Source organism: Diabrotica undecimpunctata, chromosome 6 (genome assembly GCF_040954645.1).
Source record: "Diabrotica undecimpunctata isolate CICGRU chromosome 6, icDiaUnde3, whole genome shotgun sequence".
NCBI lineage: Eukaryota > Metazoa > Arthropoda > Insecta > Coleoptera > Chrysomelidae > Diabrotica > Diabrotica undecimpunctata.
The window spans coordinates 66,603,898-66,626,409 of NC_092808.1; the positions used below are offsets into that span (position 1 = coordinate 66,603,898).

The 22,512-nt window shown below is 31.4% G+C and overlaps 1 protein-coding gene across 2 annotated transcripts in view; it reads right to left on the reverse strand.

The window, feature by feature from the left end:
- Positions 1 to 22,512, reverse strand: part of LOC140443477 (maternal embryonic leucine zipper kinase-like) — a 376,616-nt gene that overhangs the window by 110,272 nt on the left and 243,832 nt on the right. For both annotated transcript variants that reach the window (XM_072534778.1, XM_072534777.1), the window contains exon 6: positions 19,032 to 19,083. In XM_072534778.1, the coding sequence (XP_072390879.1) occupies positions 19,032 to 19,083 (52 nt within the window). The remainder of the gene's footprint in view (positions 1 to 19,031; positions 19,084 to 22,512) is intronic.

Sequence of the window (22,512 nt, forward strand, 5' to 3'; positions counted from 1 at the left end):
AAATTTAAGATAAGATTTAGTGTAGATAAGAATAGAAATTTGTTTGGCAAACGACCTTTTTCCGTTTCAAACAAAATTATCAAAAAACCTTTGTTTAGAATTAGAAGACATTTTACCTATAAGTTAATCTTTTCATTGTTTGTATAATCGAGTATTAAATGACCATATTCTAATCTTTTGAAATATGTATAAATTGTGTATTGACAAAACCAATTTTAAAGTAAGCTATTTAGTTTTTCTCTAAAACCGAAATTAGGCTTTTCCAAAATCATGGTACACACAATTTGAGCTTTTGATTGGACGGTCGTTTTTAAATGGGAATTTGTGAGCCGATCATGAAAACGGGAGACGTCAGTGATAATTTGTCATCGAGGAAAAAAGTCGTTTGTCTCAAGAGAGGGTGTGGTTGGTGAGTTGGATACCGGCATTGTGAAAAGAATTGAATAGTTTTGCAGGAGATAGCAAGTAGATTGAAAGAGGTCCTTGTATCTACCGTTGGCATTTTGTGAAGATTTGTGAAAGTAGTTTTGCGGCATCAAGTTGACAAAAGGAGGTCCTTGTGTCATTAATAAGTAGTTGAGTTTTTGGAGAAGTGCATCAGGTGTTTTTGGTTAGTGCAGCAGGTTTGCAGAGACGTTAGGAGGGAGCCTAGGTGCCAAAAAGGAGAGATCACATCGTTGAGGAGACTGGATTTTTCTGGGTATGTTCCAACATACAACTCAATAAGAAAATAAGCTGTAAGTGTTTTGTACAATTGAATTTTATATCTGTGAAGGATCGGTTTGACATCATGGTCATTAGCATTCAAATTTAAGAACTGAGGTTTTGTTAGGCTAATCAAAAGTTTAAAGTTTTGTTGTTTTCTTGTTTCAAGTAAAGAAAAATTTAAGTAAAATTGGTTTTCACTTAATATAAATGTATGTAGATTTAAAATCTTATTATTATAAAAATTTGATTTATTTTCTTGTATGCTGATTGACAAGATAACGACAGAATTTGATAATTGTTTTATTCGTTCATATAAAATAAAGAAACGTAAATTTTTGTAATATAATATTTTTTTATTCTTATCCTTCTTCTCTACCCCGATAAAAGACAACTAAAGAGCGTTTCACGTTAAGAAAATAACATTGCGGAGATAGGGCCATGTATTTCTTATGGACGATAGAAGCGCAGCGATGCCACGATGAACGAACACAAGCACGATTCAAGGTTGTATATAATTTGTATTTTCGTTTTCACAGACATGAATTATTAAATTAATGTTTTTTAACGTAATTGACCAAAAGTGCCCATTCGAAACAAGAGATGAAAAGTAGGGAAAATGATTTTAATTTTATTTTATCTTATTTTAATTATAGTAACGACAGTTTATTTGTTTTTCGGTAAGAATATCATATACCATGAATCATAGAAATCAGTAGAAAATATTGTTTAGTTAAATCATCCACTTTGCCGGCTATTAAAGGTTTAAAAGCAAATAAACGGACCGCTTGGAATGCATATATCTAATTACTAATTGCAACTTAAAATAATACGGTGTACGTATGTCAGCGATTTTATGTCGTTCTCTGAGACTACATAATGATAATAAGGCTTTGTGGTTCTTCAGTTGTTATTCTGACTTTACAGTTAAATGTTAATTGAAAATGGAAATTCGAAAAATATATCGACAATCTAGTAAACCGCATGCCTGAGAGTTTTGGCAACACTGATCTCCATAAGCCTAATGTTATTTTCTTAACGTGGAACGCTGTATAGAAAATTTTTGAATCCATCGAACACAGGTAATATAAGGATTTTATTTTACTTTTGATAACAAATAAGTTATATTTTTTTATTGGCTCAATAAACTAAGATTAAAGTCAAAATAAACAATTATAAATATATATATATATATATATATATATATATATATATATATATATATTTGTTTTTAAAAATATGTGTATGTCCATGTCAATTTTATTATACACTAAGAGATAGTTAGTATTGGGTCGTTCCCGGTTATCTTCAACCGTCTGTATATATATATATATATATATATATATATATATATATATATATACACAGACGGTTGTATATATATATATAGTAGTATATAGTAGTATATAGTAGTATATATATATATATATATATATATATACACAGACGGTTGTATATATATATATAGTAGTATATAGTAGTATATAGTATATATATATATATATATATATATATATATATATATATATATATATATATACTACTCATTGTAATTTATCAAAAGGAATTTCACAAGATAGAAGAAAGAAAACAAAAAGAAGATTCTCGTTCGAACCTCCAAACAATAAACATATCAGTAATTAGCGATAATTGGTATTTAATATTAGCTTGTTAGTTTAAACAAAATAAGGAATTTTTTGTAAATGTAGAATTTTGTTTATATATAAAATTTAAACAAAAGTGCAGTGTAAAAGTGTTACTTCTTCTGGACTAAAAACTGTAAGTTTGATTTTTCTATTTCATCTATAACAAACAACTAAAGGGTAAACAACTATTTCGCCGATTTGGTGTGAGGTTAATTACCAGTTCTTCCGGGAATGATCTATTATAAGCACCAGGGCCGTATTCAGGTTACTTAACTGAAGCATGGAAATGGACTTAGCTGCAGGATCTTTCACCAATTGATTATTTCCAACGTATGTCCAAGTATTCCGCACAGCATTATAGAAGAACAACTGAAAAACTTAGGTATACATCTAATAACTCCAATTGACTTTCTCAGGATAGAAACTTCAAATCCAGCATTCAAGCTTATCTTGAGTTTCCGACGATACACTTTTATAGCGTTAACTAACTTAGGCAAATTACCCGACTCTATGTTTATTAACCATGAGGATAACAACTATCGAATTTTCTTTTCCATCGAAAAGCAATCTTGCTACTTCTGCAAGCAGCAAGGACATTTTGCATCTCAGTGTCCAAATAAAAATAATCAGACTCCTTCAAACAACACCCATAACACTGTTCATCTAAACTCTCTACAGGAAGTACACCAATCAGCTCCCCTTCTGACAATTTCTTCTACACAATTCTCTCCTACCGAGACTGAAACTACAGTACAACAATCAGCTCCTTTGTCGATAAATTCCTCTACACAATCCTCTCTTACTGAGGCTGAGACGTCTTAAAAAATCATTACCTCTCAATCAAATAAGCATACTTCGATAAACGACCTACCCAATGAGACTCAAATGGATACCTTAAGTCAAGATACATCTTCATCCCAACACCCTAAACGAAACGTATCTGAAATTATATCCCCCTCAATAAGATAACGAAAATGCCTTCGTTAAACCGAAGCCACGAAGCAAACAAACCAAAAACTCAAAAAGAAAACAACAGAAACCTAGTGGAAGATCTTACCAAATGCACCAGTCAATTCTTCAAAGAAAACTCCAACAAAAGATACTTAACACAGGAAGAACTTATTGACTTCTTTGAAAATGCGCATGGTTCTTCAGATCCTCTCAGTGTCCCCAGAACTTACTCGGAGGATATCGAAGGATTGATAGACTTTCTAAAAAAAATACATCCTATATTAAGTCCAAGATATCTTAAACCCCGTTGTTCTAGAATTAAAAACAAATATACAAAACAAATTTCAATTAATATTTCTACCGATGATCCTAGCGATTCCTCTCCGGTGACTTATTAATTAAACTATTTTCAATTCTATTATTCAATGGAAACTAAATGGGTACGATACTCATTTAGAAGACATTAAAATTCTTATAAATAAATTTCATCCATTCATCCTATGTTTGCGAGAAACACATTTCAACGGAAATTCGTGTCACAATCTTAAAAACTATACACCATATTTTAAGAATAGAACGACCGGATGCCATTCTAGTGAAGGTGTAGCTATCTACATCCATAAATCATTTGAAGTTGACTTAATCCCTTTAAAAACTGATCTTGAAGCAACAGCCATAATTTTTAAAGGACCTCAAAAAGTAAGTATCTGTAATCTCTCCTCCTCACCTCCTGGCCAAGATCCATCTAAAAATGACTTAGTTAATCTTTTTGAATCGATTCCTCTACCTTGAATAATAGTAGGTGATTTCAACGCTCATCATTTTTTATGGGGAGCTAAAAAAGTGGACTCTCTAGGCTGTAAAATCGAACAAATTACATCAGAACTTTTACAGATTATGGAGTCTCCACTAGATTTATCTCTTTGTGATCCTTCTGTACAGCCATCATTACATTGGGAAGTTATTTCCTATATTATTATCTAATTAACAGTAAGCTCGTTACTGCAGATATATCCTAAAGCAGAGTAAAAAAGAAGCCTGGGAAAAATATATATCTTCCATAAACTCATCTACTCCTACTGATCACGCCACTATTTTAAGTTTAATTCTAAGTCTAAGCAGATGCATATGTGTGTCATATATGTGAAGATTATAAGAAGAGTCACTAAAAGAATCTCCAGGCGACAACACAAGATACGAGAATCGAGGCCGGCGGATAGCGAGCGGAACAACACTCCTGCTACAGATGTTTGGAAAATGGTCAACAGACTGTATGGAAATAAATCTGTCAATGCTATCCACTACCTAGAACAAGATACTAAAACATACTCATCAAAAGAGGATATAGCTCTAGTTCTAGCAAATACATATAAAAAACAGTCGAGTGACGAAAACTTTTTTACCAATATTTTTTTTAAATCATAAAAAGAACTTTGATGGGTCTAACATTAATTATGACGATCACACCAGCTCATCTTTAACTGTGGAATTTATAATGGACGAGCTCCATGAATCTCTTAACCAATCAAAGAATTCAAGTCCCGGTCCTGACAACATCCCAACCATATTTCTTAAAGCTTTACCTGTTGAAGGCAAACAGTATCTACTAGACCTCTACAATTTTATTTGGACAAAAAATGTCTTTCCTGTTGATTGATATAAATCTATCATAATTCCGGTACTTAAAAATGGTAAAAGTAAATCGAGTCCAAAATTTTACAGTGTCATCTTTTTAACATGTTCCATGTGTAAACTACTCGAGAAAATGGTCAGTAATAGATTACTGTGGCACCTAGAGGAAAATAAACTTCTTAGCTCAATTCAAAGCGGCTTTAGAAAATCTAGGTCTACTACTGATAACATAGCAGACATAGAGTCTGTAGTACATGAATCTTTGGCTGTGGGCAGGACTGTTTAGCTGTTTTCTTCGAAATAACTCACGCCTATGACACAATTTGGAGACAAAATATTTTAAATACTTTTTCAAGCTGATCAATTCAAGGAAACATCTTGCATTTTATCCGAAACTTTCTCCTGAAGCGACGTTTCGAAGTTGGAATAGACAGTACTTATTCTGATATTAAAATCCAATAAGGTATTCCTCAAGGGTCCACTCTTAGTGTTACTTTATTTCTTATTGCAATCAATAATATTGCCAACTAACTTTCACCACTAGTCAAAGCCTGTCTATTTGTGGGCGACCTGGTCATCTACTCGATAGGGAAAAACTTATCATCATCACATCATATTCAAGGAGCCATTAGTAAACTAGAAAACTGGTCTAATACTACTGGTCTGCAGTTCTCTTCCAATAAAACAAAAAATATATGCTTTTCATCAAACGCTTTAGAGCTAGGTTAATCCCTCCAAACCTAGTATTAAATAACAAGTCTATTGAATACGTAAAATCTATTTATTTTCTTGGCATGAAATTAGATAATCGTTTAACTTGAATGGAACATGTGCACTTTCTTCGACAATCTACACAAAATGGACTAAATTTATTAAGAAATATAGCACACAAGCAATGGAGCGCGGATTTTCAAACATTACTGACCTTATACAGATCCCTAATTCGCTCAAAACTTGATTATGGGGCAGTTGCATACAACTCGGCAAACATTTCAATACTAAAAATTCTCGATCCAGTTCATAATTCCGCAATTAGGATAGCATTGGGCCCATTACACAAGCCATATTAAGAACATGTACTGTGAATCTGGAGAGCCTTCACTTCAGCTTAGAAGGGAATATTTAAGTCTTACATATGCTACAAGGGTGGCGGCTAATCCAACCATTCCTGTTTTCAGAAACACTTTTGCTGACAGATTTTTCTCGACGTTTCCGTCAAGAAGAAGATTATATCCACCATTCTATCATCGTATCAGCACAATTCTAAATAACCTATACATCACTGTACCTCCTGTATACACACTTACAAATTCTGATAATCCTCCACCATGGACAATATCTCTCCCAACGTGCGATATTAGTCTTACATACTTAAAAAATCTGATACTTCATCATACCTCTTTAAAACCAAAGCCTTAGAGAAGTTAAATAGTCATCACAAGTCTATCCACATTTATACTGATGCGTCAAAATCGGAAAAAGATGGAGTGGGTGCTGCATTTGTAACAACCAGCGAAGAACGGTCATTTCAACTCCCTAAGCAATTCACCATATTATCTGCTGAACTATTTGCCATTTTTCAGGCAATAAAATTCTTCAATGAAAATAACATTGTTAATAGCCTAATAATTTATATAGCTTATTAAGTTTAATTAAGTCGGAACTCATGATATGCCAAATCAATCATCGAACTGTTCAGTTTTTTTGGACCCCTTCACATTGTAGAATAAAAGGAAATGAATGAGCCGACAACGTTGCTAAACAAGCAATTGAGAAACCAATTGTCAATTGTCATTGTCAATGTCTACTTGTCACCACCTTGATGTCAAACAAGATTTTAAAAAGAAAATAATGAACAAATGACAGGAAACATGGGATTTCTCAAATTCTAACCTCAGATCCATAAAACAAACTGTCCTTCCATGGAGGCTACCAATGAAAAGAAGAGATCAAGTTATCATCTCCAGACTACGAATAGGACACACCAAGATCACTCATGATTTCCTACTACAGAAGCAACCCAAACCGTTGTGTGACGCGATAGTGATCTAACAGTACATCACTTATTAGTGGAGTGTCCGTTGTATGCATTTGAAAGACAACATGAACAGTTACCTACAACAATAAAAGACATTTTAAGTGAACATAGTGACCACAATCGTACCATACTTTTTTTGGTTTCCTCAGGACTAATCAACAAAATCTAACTGTATTCTCTAACTTGTCCTTTTTTATATGTATGTTATCTGTAAAATCGACCATTGCTAATAACCATTGAACCAGTTTCAAATAAAAAAAAACAAAAAAAACACCACAAGCAATCCAGAAACGCCACAAGAAGGGTCTCAAGGACGACAATACCGTACGTAATCAGAAAAATTAAAAAGGATACGAAATAAGTACATCACAATATTTAAAACAACCGATGCATCAATACTCATAAAAGAAACAGACATGAAAAAGAGAAAAATCAAAGAAGGAACTCTCATCCTACTCAATGAAGAATCGTATGTAATAAACCCATCAGCATTGTTCGGGAATCCTTATTTCTTTATTTTATATTGAATATTATTATAATACTTAATTTATTTCGGGTAGAATAAGTTTTAAATTTTAATAATTATATTTCCTTGAAATGATGCAGGATAACCTTATGTGCTTATTGGTCGCATTTCATTCAAAGCGCGATATAATATGATTTTACTTCGACGCACACAAATCGCTCATATATCCAAATGGGCATGCCCCAATGAGTAGATTTTAACCGACAAGGTACGACTTCGCTTCCAGCCTTCAACGAAAAAAGGTTAAGAATTCGGAACGTTACGTATCTGGCGGTACCGTCTCGCGTCCAACAGGAATTTCATGGAAGGAATCCATTGAAGGGATTGAGCAGTGATGAATTGAGTAGTCACATTTGGGTCTGCATAATTAACCAAATCCTAAAGAAGGCCAATTTAAGGTAAGCGATTTTGTGCATAATTTGTAGAACCATATTATTTGAAATTCAATCTTATTCGTTTTCATATTTCCTACAACTACTATTCATTTATGGTCCTTCGAGCAGGATTGAGCTTATTTCTATTAATTTTAAATATAAGCTTATTTATGCATCATTTTAAAACCTTATAAACTTCATAAAGGCAACCATATTATATATATATATATATATATATATATATATATATATATATATAATATATATATATTGATATGATATAGGAGAAAGAAAAATAGTGATTAAAAATAATTTACAAGTTATATATTAGATAATATTAGATATAACAAGTATTTGGTTATTTTATATAAGTTATATACTAGAGAATTTAATAAAAATTATTTATGTGAGGGCATTTTTAAGAAATTAGCATATAATAATTGTAAAAAGTTGTATTTTAATGTTGTAAATATATTTAAGTGAGCCATGTGCATAGGCAACCAACTATACATATGTGAGTGACAGACAGATATACTTACTCTCCAAGTGACATTTTAAATAATTAGGAATATAAAGTGGGGTTATAATAATAATGTTAGTTTAAAATGTTTAATTTATATATATTTACTGATTTAAGTGTTTATTCTGATCTGAAAAGCCTAAATGTCAACAAAATTATCAATAGAAAATTAACGAATTCTCCAGAATGCAGAATTTGACCATTGTTTACGGTCGAACATTCTCGAAATAATGGTTATGTCTGTGGAACGAACATATACTTTTTTCGAGAACATCCAAATAGAAGTAATAGAACAAATGGAACATGATCTCTTACCAGATGGTTCTGGAACATCCAAAAAGATATAAATACCCGTGATTTGGATTCAAGAGGACAGTTTTAGTTTTTTTAGAAAGTCAGTCAGTCAAGCAGTTTAGTAAGAAAGTCCGTCCAGTCCATTCAATTAGTCAATCAGTTACAAATAGTCCAATTGTTTAATATAGTGAGTTAAATGAAGATTAAAAATTATGCATATATTTTAATGCACATTTATAATTATACACAAATAATTATTGAAGATTAAAAAGTATATTAGAAGAATATTGGAAGAAATTAAAATTATATTATGATTGGAGATTAGTATAAATCAACTTATAATAATTGGATATTGGTATATTGAAAAGAAGAATAAATATAAATGCTGTTTTGCTGGTTTGCTTGGTGGTTTATAAATGCTGGTGAAGAAAAATATATCTTAAATTGGTAGAAGCTGATAATTGGAAAAAGTAATTTCACAAAAACAAGGATAACCGAAGTACGAAGACATTCAGTGGTGATTAGAATCTATATAGTGGAAAACAGTTCATTTAGGCATTCAGTGAAAGAAAGGTACAAAATTTTGTTAATATAATTTAGTTAGTGTCATAACAATTTCAATTTTGTAGATAGTTTTGTTTAAATTTTACATTGTCTATAGAATTTAATTAGTTTCATAAGAATTTCAATTTAAAGATAGTTTATTTTAAATTTAAATTGGCTAGGTTAGATATATATTTGTGTTTCATAGTAGATCTAATAAAGATAATTTAAAAAGTACTTACAAACTAATTCTTTGAGAACCGCGATAAAAACCCTATATATTATATTATTAAAAATACTCATTGCTCATCATTCAAATAAACAACACATCATAACAATATATATATATATATATATATATATATATATATATATATATATATATATATATATATATATATTTATATATATATATATATATATATATATATATATATATATATTTATATATATTAGGTTTATTACATGATTGGTATATTCGCAAATTGCTTACAAGTTTCATCTTAATTCTATGGCTAGTACATTATATTGTTTAAAGTTTATATTTACAATTTCTTATTAACTGATAAATACAATTAAAGATTTCTACGTTTCCAGAGAAAATTATAAGACGGTGTTTGTGCCGATTTATCTTACGGAGCATATAAATGAATTTTCTTAGAAGAATAATAGACATAACCCGATTGGACAGGATTAGAAATGAGGCAGCTAGAGAACATCTTAACGTCCAACGAACTATTAAGAAAATTGAAGAGACTTAACTAAGATGGTATGGACACATGATTAGAACGAATCAAGAAAGACCAGTTAAACAAGTATGGGAAGCAAGAAGACCAATTAAGAGACAAGGGGCAGGCTAAAGAAGATATGGCTCTATAATGTAACTTCAATCCTAGAGACGAATTAGGAAAAAATAAGCAAGAAACCAAGCTAAGAATAGGAAGCAATGTACACTAAAACACGTTTGTTTTAAAAAACTTTTTTTACACAAAACACATATTTAAAAGAAATATTTAAAAATTCCTTTATAAAAGGTATAATATTCAAAACCCTATCGGGCTACATCACAGAACGTTTTCGGAATTAATATTCCATCATCAGTGCTATCCTAGAAGTAAAACCACTTTATTTAAATCAAAAATAAAAGCAAAAATTTTGAGCAAGCTTATTACAAAAAGTGTGGTTAATACTTACTGGATATACATGTTTGAAGCCACTAAATATATGGGTAAAAACCCTTTAATGTTGTTAAATTAACTTTGAGTTACATTTTTTAACTTTATAAACTATGATGTTTAAGTTACAACAGGAATAGATAACATAGCAACGTAGGAATCCACCAGAGGTTGCTAGTCCTGAGACGAAGTGACTACGAGGACTTGTTGAGAGCAACTGATTAAAATGAAAATGACATGTTAGGAAGGAAGTCGGAACAAAGCAGTCAATGTAACCGGAGGTATGTGTCTAAATGTCACAGTGCCAGCAATATTTAAAATTAAATATGTTAAAATTTGATTAATAATAACAGTAGCAACCATCAATATGTTTTAATTTGTAGTGTGATTTATCCTAAACTTACGTTGGAAAATTTGTAAAATTGGTTATTAGTGTAGATGAACTAAAGTTTGGTAAAAGTTGTGAGTACAGGTAGGCAACCAACTATACAGATATCTGGATTCAGTGGTGGTAAACTAAAGATTTTCACAAAAGGCCCTGTATGTTTTTTAAACATTTGGTACTTGGAATATGGAAAGCAGATATTTGTAGGAAGTTGAGTTTTTTTAATTTTTATTATTGCGGAGTAAAATGGTAATTGATGTATTTGAGTGTGCTATTGATATGGAGTGTGAATAGAATAAATTTTGTAATATAATGTTTGTATATTACTTAACTTATAACTTAAGTAGAAAAGGTTCTACATATGTTAAAAAGCAACATTTGGTACCTGAGAAATATAAATGTTAGTGCGTGTTGACATATTATGTAAAACCAACAAAAATTGATGGGCTGAAGGTGGTTCTGTTTGGCTGAAGTTATAATATGTGATGTATATATGTTATAATATGTCCTTAGTTGACGGACGGTACTTTAAAGTACCACTTATTTAAAAATATGTCTAAAACACATCTTTATATTTACCTTGATTTTTTCCGATAGATACTTTAAAGTACCTTATAGAGAATAATATAAGTTAATTTCAATCAACCGGCAACACTGTTTTAGCTCTAAAACAATAACGATATTAGTGCATAAACTAACTATTGTGTTGTGATTTGTCATCTGTGTGCCAATAAATTGAAAATTATCAACGTATTTCGGTAATCGGTATAACTGATTATAATATCGTAGACGAAACATTTGAGTGCAAACGTAAGTATTTACTTTTGATAAATAATTACTGTTGTTTGAGAAAACTGATACTTTTCGGTGCGGACTTAAAAGTACCGTCAGGCATTTGGAAGTAATTTATTACTGGACATAAATTTGTTTCGCGACCATCGTTTCTTATTATATTCTAACCCGTTTCATTTTTTTAGATGGAAAAAAAATAGACTGGACTAGCAAAAAACCTCTAAGTGATGCGGAATTATTAAATATTGTTGACAATTTCTTGTTTGAGGATATACCGGATGACCTAAATTTCCAAACTGACGAAGAATCAGATATGTAATGATGATGAGTCATTAATTAATTCTAACAATGCTGTACCAGAACCTTCAAGTACATTAGAAGTAGATGTGACTCAGTCCATAGAAAATGATATAACAGAAGATGTCGAGGTAAATTCATTGCATGAAATTGACTTGAGTCAGCAGAATGAGGCAATTTTAGATAGAAAGTGGCGTAAAAGAGAATGTACCCAACACGTACAGTAGAGGATATTTTTGCTGGTTGCGAAACTGGAACTGACATCTTTATTTGCCTTTTAGGTTCCATAATTGACAATATAGTTTATCAGAGCAACTTATATGCTGTCCAAAGGAATAAGGTTCTGAATATAAAAAAAGATGAATTGATAACATTTTTAGGAATAAACATGTTCATGGGGTATCACAAGTTACCAAATTGGAGGCATTATTGGTCTAACAGCGAAGACCTAAAAACTGCAATCGTTCCTGCTGCAATGAGCAGAGACAGGTTTGATGCTGTATTGAGCAATCTTCATATAAACGACAATACTAATATTAACACACAAACTCAAGATAAGCTATACAAAATAAGGCCAATGATAGACAAACTGAACGAAAATTTTTCAAGAAATTATAGAGGAACTCGTGAGCTTTCGGTTGACGAATCGATAATACTTTTCAAAGGACGGAGCTCTCTAAAGCAGTACAATCCTCTCAAACCTATCAAGAGAGGCTACAAATTATGGTGTCTTTCCGATCAATATGGATATATTATGAAATTTGAAATTTACCAGGGAAAACACAGCATAGTTGAAGAAAAGTATAAGGACTTTGGACTAGGAGCCCGTGTAGTTCTGCATCTTACTGAAGAAGAATGGGGAAAGCAAAGAATGATTTATTTCGATAACTATTTTACCTCCATACCCTTGTTAGAGAAGTTAAAAAGTGAACTAACTTTAGCATGTGGAACAATTAGACCGAATAAAAAGTTTCTTCCTAAGAACTTGACAGCTGATAAATCCATGAAGCGCGGAGATTTTGATTACAGAATTTCGTCGATGGATATTGGAGTGTGGAAATGGGAGGACAATAAAATTGTTTACTTTGCTAGTAATTACCACGGTTGTGAGGAAATAACTGTTCAAAGGACCCAAAAAGATGGTACGAAGGCTGATATTGTTGCTCCCATGATTGTAAAAGATTACAATAAATTCATGGGGGGTGTTGACCATGCTGATCGTTTGAGAACTGCTTATGGACTTGACAGACGTAGTAAGAAGTGGTGGCATAGGCTATTTTGGGGATTAATAGATATAGCATTCGTTAATGCTTATATAATATTCTGCGACATACGAGAAAACCAATCCCTTTTAGATTTTCGAAGAGGAGTTGCTATGGGCCTGATGGCTCACAAACTTCAGAAAACTCCATCAAAACGACGAAGACCGAATAGTGATGTGTACTCTGAAAGAAGAAGAAGAGGAACATATTATTCAGTCCCATCCGACGTACGCTTTTCAAATAGAGGCTCCCACTGGGTAAAATATGGTGCCCAAAGAGCACCTTGATAAAAATCTCCGTATTTATCATTAGTCACCTAATAACTTACTACCACACTAAATTACTCTACACAGCCTGACGGTACTTTAAAGTACCGCATCTGTTTTTTTGGGTAAAAGGTTTTGAAAAATTTTGAAAAAAATTATACTTCTTTTTGAATGTATTTTTGAACATATTTCATCAAAAAATTAAAAAAATTTGTATTATTTTTATTATCCGGCAACTAAGGGTTAATGTTAATGTTAAGAGAAAAGATTCAACAAGAGGCTGAGATCTCCAGAGGTCCGAAACCATAACTTAAGGGAAGTATGTGTGCATAAGGAAAATAAAGTGTTTTCTAAAGAAAAAAAAATGGAAGGATCTTTATTTATAATTGTAAAATATTTTATTTTTATATGAAACTTTTTGGTGATATTTTATTATAAAATATTATATTATTTTTAACATAGCCAGTATGTAATACTATAACAGATCTGGTTTCACTAAATAAAAATAAACTAAAACTATGACTACGAACGTCGGGTAGTATCCTGATGCGAAATTCCAACCTCAACCCTATTCCCAAATCACGCGTCACATTACACAAATCGAGTCCGTCAGAGTGTGGGGCAACGGGGGTGGGTTAGCGAATGAACAGGCATCGCGCGACGCGGCACCAAGCAAATCGCAAACGGTGCGGAAACCGATGTTTATGACAATCACCGTTGGTAAACATGTCCAGATAGTGAGTGCAGGTTGACCAAACCCTTTGTTTAGCACCGCACTCGCTCATATACTCTCCTTCTTTACTGCTTCAATTATCTCCGCTGAAGTTTGGATTGCTTAATCGAACTTTTTCGGACACTGATACATGGAGTTCGGTAGTAGAGAATATTTGGCGATTAGAAATAATAACAATTGATTTAATTTGAAAGTTGGATTTTAACTGATTTAAAATACTTTAATATTTGTCAAAAACACTACGAAGAAACACAAATAACTCAATGTATACCCAGTTTTATACGGTGATGAACATGAATATAAAAATATATCGAAGGAAAACATATGAATACGGTATATGCTCCATAAATATTCATCTTACACACTTGTGATGGCCTTGTTGCGCCGTAATTGAACATATTTCTATATTATTATGGTGTTTTTTAAGGGTGTAAAATTTGCAATTAGCAACACTCTTTTCAGTTATAGTCATTTTGACAACTTTTACTTGATTTGCGATTAGTTCGGTTTGCCACCAACAAGAATAGACTTAAGCCTAACGACGCTCGTAAATCGTGGAGATTTATTTAAAAAAACTGGGTTCTGTTTAGATTTAAAAACATAAATGAATAATGAATCTCAAAAAGACCAAATTTATTACAGCTATATACTTGGTTACTTAGACAAGTATACTTTGCACCTTTAGACAATTGTACTGTACCTGAATCGATCCTAATTGATTTAGATAATACTTGTATTGTTCTTTCCGATGCCTTAATTTATTACAAATGTCACCAAACTGGTCACGTTGCTTCGGACTGTAACCTAATTCTGTCTCAGGTAACTGTTCTACAACCTTCCATTCAATTAACTCAAAACCTCCAAATGGAGAAAAATTAACTTTCACAAATAACAGCCACTAGTTTTGAACATATTCAAATTATTAACCTAACTTTCAAAAATGCTCAAGTAAGCCCTAATACCAATCCTATAAATAAACGTAAACACTCTGAAGTATCATTACCAACTTGCTCCACTCATACAGAAACGCTACCAACAGAATTTACTAAACCAAAACTTATACTGTAGCATTTTCGTTTCACCACCGAAAAAGTTTCATAATCTTTTTATAACAATTTTGTTTTTGGTTATTGTGGGGTACAAGGGGGACTGAACAATCACTGAGCTTGGAGACAGGGTAAGCAAATAAACTAAAACGTTTGCGAACGGGTACTCATGTTTGGTTGGAGAGCTAGGTCGTGGATAAGAATTCATTTTTTGGGGAGGACTCGAAAAAGAAATCAAAAAATACTTACAGAGATATCCTGGGCCAAACTAAACAAAAAGATTCCTAAACTATTTAAAATAAATAATTTTAAACTCCTAGTTTAAAGAAAAAATTTCATTTTTTTTTTTCACATAAACAGTGATTACAAAAAAATTAAATTTATAAACAAACCTTATATTGAAAGTTTCAAAAACAAAATTTAAACCTATGGTTATGTACCAAATGGCAGAAAAGATGTATTTGTCATATGTCGAAATAAAACTACTCAACTTTTCTTAATTATTAATTTAGTAGACTTTACACTACATGATTTTATCATATGACAATATCATATGGGATTTGTTATGATTCCTCGTTTCTATGATGTTTTAAAAAATCGTGTTTACACTGCTTGATAAGTGAATGACTTATGATATGAGTGACAATGAGTGAGGTTTTATTGATTTTTCTTTTTGTTTATGGTCATAGAGATATTAGACACAGTATAGGTATCAACTATTAGATTTTGAAACCATTATAATGGAAAATAAAGCTTTGATTGCATTGGCTTCCCGACTTTTAATAATAATACGCCGACAAAAACTGCGTGCAGCGTACAGCAGTAAGAAGAAAAAGATAAGACGCCTTTGGGCTCACAGGTGGCTCTTACGAAGAAATCGTGGACAGTGTATATCAAATTTAGTGTTAATATTATACCAAATTAAAAATAATTAATAAAGAAACTAAACTAAAATTATGACTAAGAAGACTATAAAACACTAAACTAAGAATAAAATAAGCTAAATAAATAATAAAAGAAAAATATGACACAATAGCATACATTAGATAATAGGGTCAATATCAATGCAACAAACAATAAATAAATAAATAAATAAATAAAGAATTAAAGAATGTTGTCTCTCGGTAAGGGACTGTTGCTGAATTGACATAAGAATAAGGCGCGATATTTAAGTATGTTGGTGTTACCCGTATTAATACCGAAAATCATATAATTTTATCATGCCGAATAGGTACCGTCCTATTCTTCTGTGACAAGCTATGACGAGCCGCATGACAGTGCGTATGACAAAATCATATGACAGATCACACAGTGTAAACGTGTAAATTTCACTTCATGACCAAATCATATGACAAATCACATGATAAATCATGTAGTGTAAAGTGTGTATTAATTATCAAAGATAATTTTAGTTAAAAGAAAACTGAAATATGACAATTAGATGATATATAACACTTTTAATTTATTTATAAACTTTTTAAATTGACATAAGAGCAAATCTTTTTGTAATAATGATGTAATATGTAAATTCGATTTTGAAATTAGTATTACAATAAAATTAAAATATTTAAAAAATTGTTCTTGAAGTTAAGTTCAATTTTTCTTTATCGAAACATACCAAATTATATTTAAATTTTATAATTACTTGTTTACTGTAAATTAGTCAATTGTTTAGGGTAAATTGCTATTAATTTTTAAAACACATTTAGTATAATTATTAACGACAGAGAAAAATGTACTCCGGAATATAATTTAATTTAGGCTTTAACTAAAATACGATCTCCAAATTATCGTCACATGCTAATGCGTTTTATGTTATGACGAAGCGTATCTTGGAAGCGAACAGTGTAGAGTGTAGATACAAAACTCACTTGAAAAAGCAACATTCAACAGCTTAAAAAATCTTGCAAAAAAATATGAACATTCTCAAAGTATTAGCCAACCATAATTGGGCCGACACTAAACAGCTACTAAATATATATATAAATCCCAAATTCGTAGCAAGCTAGACTATTATTCAATAGTGTACAGTTTATTAAAGCAATTAAACATCATACAAAACACTGCATTATTACTTGTTCTTGGAGCTTACAGCAGCAGTCCAGTAGAATGCCTTGTGGAAGCTTATGAACTACCTCTTTCAATTAGAAGATACAGACTAAGCTTACAAATCGGAGCAAATCCTAATAATCCTACACCTTTTCTGAAAATTTGTATTTAATTTTCGAACAAAAACCTCATTTGTCTTCATAATTTAATAAGAGAGTCACAGGCTTCAATTTTCCAAAAGTTATTTCCAATACCCTGCTACCTTCCCCTGGACTATAAAAATCTCCAAATGAAATGCAAATCTTCTACTGTATTCTAAATCATATATTCCATCATCTATAATTATATAACGCTTTTAAGGGACTAAAAAGGAGGATAAAAGCTACTACCAAATATATACAGATGCTTCAAAAGCTTCTGAACTGGAAGCGGTAGGTGCAGCTTTCGTGGAGGAAACATATATATATATATATATATATATATATATATATATATATATATATATATATATATATATATATATAAATCATAAATTCGTAGCAAACTAGACTATTATTCAATAGTGTACAGTTTATTAAAGCAATTTAACGTCATACAAAACACTGCATTAATACTTGTACTTGGAGCTTACACGACAGTGCAGTAGAAAGCCTTGTGGAAGCTAACGAACCACCTCTTTCAATTAGAAGATACAGACTAAGCCTACAAATCGGAGCAAATCATAATAATCATACATCTTTTCTGAAAATTTGTATTTAATTTTCAAACAAAAGCCTCATTTGTCTACATCATTTAATAAGAGAGTCACAGGCTTCAATTTTCCAAAAGTTATTTCCAATACCCTGCTACCTTCCCCTGGACTATAAAAATCTCCAAATGAAATGCAAATCTTCTACTGTATTCTAAATCATATATTCCATCATCTATAATTATATAACGCTTTTAAGAGACTAAAAAGGAGGATAAAAGCTACTACCAAATATATACAGATGCTTCAAAAGCTTCTGAAGTGGAAGTGGTAGGTGCAGCTTTCGTGGACGAAACATTTAATTATAAGTTGCAGCTACCAAGGAGTACTCCATATATCTGAAGTTTACAACATATATTAAACTCGTCCAAATTAGAGATAGTTATTTTCAGATTCTCTAAGTGTAATACAGGAAATATTAAGTGTATACCCAAATCACCCAATATTACAATACTATGTCAAATTAGAATGTATGTTAAAGCGCTTTACAATAAAAATAAACGATTAGACTCTGTCGGGATTCCATTTCACGCAGGTATATTAGGTAATGAAAAAGATTATTGAGAAGCTAAAGAAGTCTGCTTTATTATCAGGATGGATAACAAGCTCCTTAAAATCCCACATTCTGACATTAAAAATATTATTAAAGAATTTTCAATGGAAATATGACTCGAAATATGGAAAACACTTGACGGCAACAAAATACAACGTATCAATCCACATTTATCACCAAAAGGGATAATGCTACAAAAACACCGAGACCAAGTCATACAACACCGTAACAGAATAGTGCATACCAGATTAATCCACCAGCACCTAATGAAGAAAGAACATCAAAAACTGTGCTATGTATGAGATATTCCTCTGACCGTCGAACACATTATTGTTAAGTGTCCACTCTATTATCTGGAACGAATTCAAAGTGATTTACCAAGTACTGTTAAAGTACGCTAGACCATGGTGCGCTAGTAATAGTGATAAAGTGACTCGATGATCCCGCCAATACCTTTTCATGTTCAACGCAGTTCTCTTAATAAAAAATTACTTACCTGTCTGGTGTGCTGATTGGTGTTGAGTCGGTAGACATTTTTTTGGCTGGAACTAAAATATTAACGATTATCAATACACTAGGGACTTAACAAAAAGAAGATTATTAGTTTTAAAGTTACCTATAAATTCATTAAACCACAAATGTTTAAAATGTATTATTAGGGTAAAGAATACACTATGTAAAGAATCATAATAATTATGAAGCTTGAATGAAAAGTTATATAATTTTCGCCACTTTAACAGGTGATTTTTTTAGTAGTGTAGATATTCAGTATTATTGAGTTTGACATTCATGAACACCGGTGTATTTATTTGTGTATGATATATGTAATCCAATATGTCCATACTAATTCACATTTTATTCGTTTATCACCATTCCTCACTAATAAGTTAAAACAGTATATTTGATTAAACTAACCACTTTGAAGAAAAAATACTAATATAGAACATATTGTAATATGGTGAAAGTTGTACTAAACTTTCGAGTTTGAGATCTCAGTGCCAATGATGCTCAATCACCTACTCGGGCTGCTAGTAGGTCCTTTTGTAGATTTGCCAATGTCAAGTTGAAAGGATCAGAATTCTTTGTCAAGTAAAGTATTCTTTGATAATTTTTAATCTCATTATTTGTCTGAAACTACTAATCCGTCTGTTAGGCAACTTTCTCAGTGAACCAATACAGGAATAAACTCTACCTCAATGCTTCAGTAATGATCAAATATATCTGTCTAAACCTAATATATCAATTTCCAAAGTTTCTGCATATTTAACCAACTTAAAATCCGAAAAAGGTCCAGGTCCTGACGCTATTTCTCCCATCTTAGTAAAACATTGTGCTATAATAGCAAGAATATTTATCATCAGGAGAATTCCCAAATTATTGGAAACTGAACTATGTGAAACCCTTCATAAAAACTAGGAATAAATATAATTATCGCCCTATATCAAATGTACCGTTTTTACCGAAATTTTATTTCAATTTCTTTCGATTTTATTCATTTATTAACTTGTCTGTTTCATTTTATTATTTTTACTCTAAAAATAATTGACGCTCAACTCTTCGTCTTCCTTTATTCAGACTCCATTATGTTCTATGCCATGAAACATAAAATTTCTATACACCTTAGTCGACAAAGTATATCTGTCAATTGACTACTCTTTGACTTCTGTCATGTCAGCTGCACTTCAAAAATAGAAATGGAAGTTATCATTCATCTATAAAAAGGTATGCTTCCATTGAAAATTCATCTATATTTTTAAATCTTTTCTGGGATTTTTACAAAAACATTGTTTCAGTGTTTAAACACAGGATAGTTTTACTTATGCAATGGTAAATGAACAGAAATCAATACGTTAAATTTCATCAAGTAAATAACAAATGCGATAGAGGAGGGTTATTAAATTGATTATTAAAATATCAAAAGCATTTGATAAAGTTAATCATGAGTTGTTATTTGGTAACTTATGGTATCACTATATGGCTAATTCTTAAAATGGTTTAGAAATTACATTACTAATACGAAATAAATCGTATGTACTTTGGCTAACGAAATTACTGTAACTCCTGGGATATCCGAGGGTTACAACTTGGGATTATTACTGTTTGGATTGTTCATTAATGATGTTATTGCTAGTTTTCATCATGGGGTAGCACTCTTGTTTGCAGACGATTTGACGAAATTACCGTAACTTCTGGGATACCCGAGGGTTGCCACTTGGGATTATTACTGTTTGATTTGTTCATTTTGTAGTTCTGATAGTTTTCATCATGTTATTGAAGTGGCTTGTTATGAGATTTTATCATAAAAATATTCATGTAGTATGACGACAGAATCTATAAGTAGACAGATAACGGGCTTTGTATAGCAGTCTAAGAAAATTGTGAGGCTGTGTCAGCCGCATATAACGAATAGGCTAAAAAAGCCGCTTGTTGTAACAGCAACTATAAGTTAAATATTCACACCTTACGATAAGTGACATTCCTATCAAGCAAACATTGATACATCAGATGTTAGCTTATAATACTCCATTTAATGTTTTCTATTGTTTTTAACTATATGTTCTTATTGTATGCCGTGCGCTAAATAAATATCAAGCAAATAAAGAAACATACACCATGTCTCACTTAAACGATCTACTGTCTGAAGAAGTTTGAATTAAACCAACGTCGGGCCATCTTCTTTAAAGGTAGATGTTTATTAGCAACATGATTTACGTCAAATAGAGATAAAACTAGTTCCATAATTTCCAGTTTTCTTTTGCGAAGAGTTTGTTTATATATGGGATTATGGAATTTGACATAGACATATAATACAAATAGACTAAGCGCTGCAAAACAGGCCCGTTCCTCAGTGCGACAGAGAAAACTGACGTAAAGCACTTCCATATCTTCCATAAACATATCTTTCTAGTGGGCTGGGTTTATCGACCCCGTGACCGAAATGAGCAATATAAAGTTCACGTGGTCGATAAACACAGCCCATTAGAAAGAGATGCAGAGACTGCTTAGCGTCAGATTTCTCTGTCGCACTGGGGGAATGGGCCTGTATTGCAGCGATCTTTATATTTGTATTATATGTATATGGTACTTGCTGAGTTATACATCTGTTGAATTATTTTTTCTATGGTTTTAAAACCATGTACATGTGGCATATTTTTCACTGAATATTTTATTTAAATTTGTCACTTTTGTCACATAATTAATGAATTTCAAAAAAATCGAAGAAATGAAAAATCACAATATTAAAAACCACTCACTAAAAGCTGATTATACAACATTACGATTACCAACACCATTTAAAACCAACAATACACAAAATCTATTTTATCCAAAATCAAACCTAACAATAAACTAGGAAGATCAAAAAAAGTTGAGAAATTTTAAGTTCGCGTTTTGGAATCACCTTGTATAGTAAATATTATTATATCCTCAAAATGATAAAGTTTCATTAAAATAAACACTATTAAAACAATTCTGCTAAACAAATTGTTTACAATTTTACTATTTATAAAGATAGAGGGTGTCAAATCGGAAACTGTTTCAGAATAAAATTGGTCATATCTTGGTATAAAGTTGCATAATCTGATATTGAGAGCATTCTCAAGAACTGTTCAATTGAAATCGGTAGTAGTATACAGGGCATTATATTTAAAATAAGGAAGTTAAGTCAACTTCTGGTATAAGCGGAAGTGATAGGAGACTATAAATACTGCAGAATAAAGGGGTATATCCAAAAACCCCATATCCTAATTTTTCAGATATTAATTATGTCAAGTTTCTCTAAAACATCTATTAGAACTCCCAAAGAATCAACCTGTATAATAATAATACATACCTAGTTTAAATTATTGTTTGTTTTTTAGTATAATCCGATATTGAGGAAGAAGTGAATTGATGTACTGGTAGTAGAAGATATTCTGTAGAACAGAACAAAAATATATTTTAAAATTTTATTCTTTTGTACAGTTTTGTACATTTAT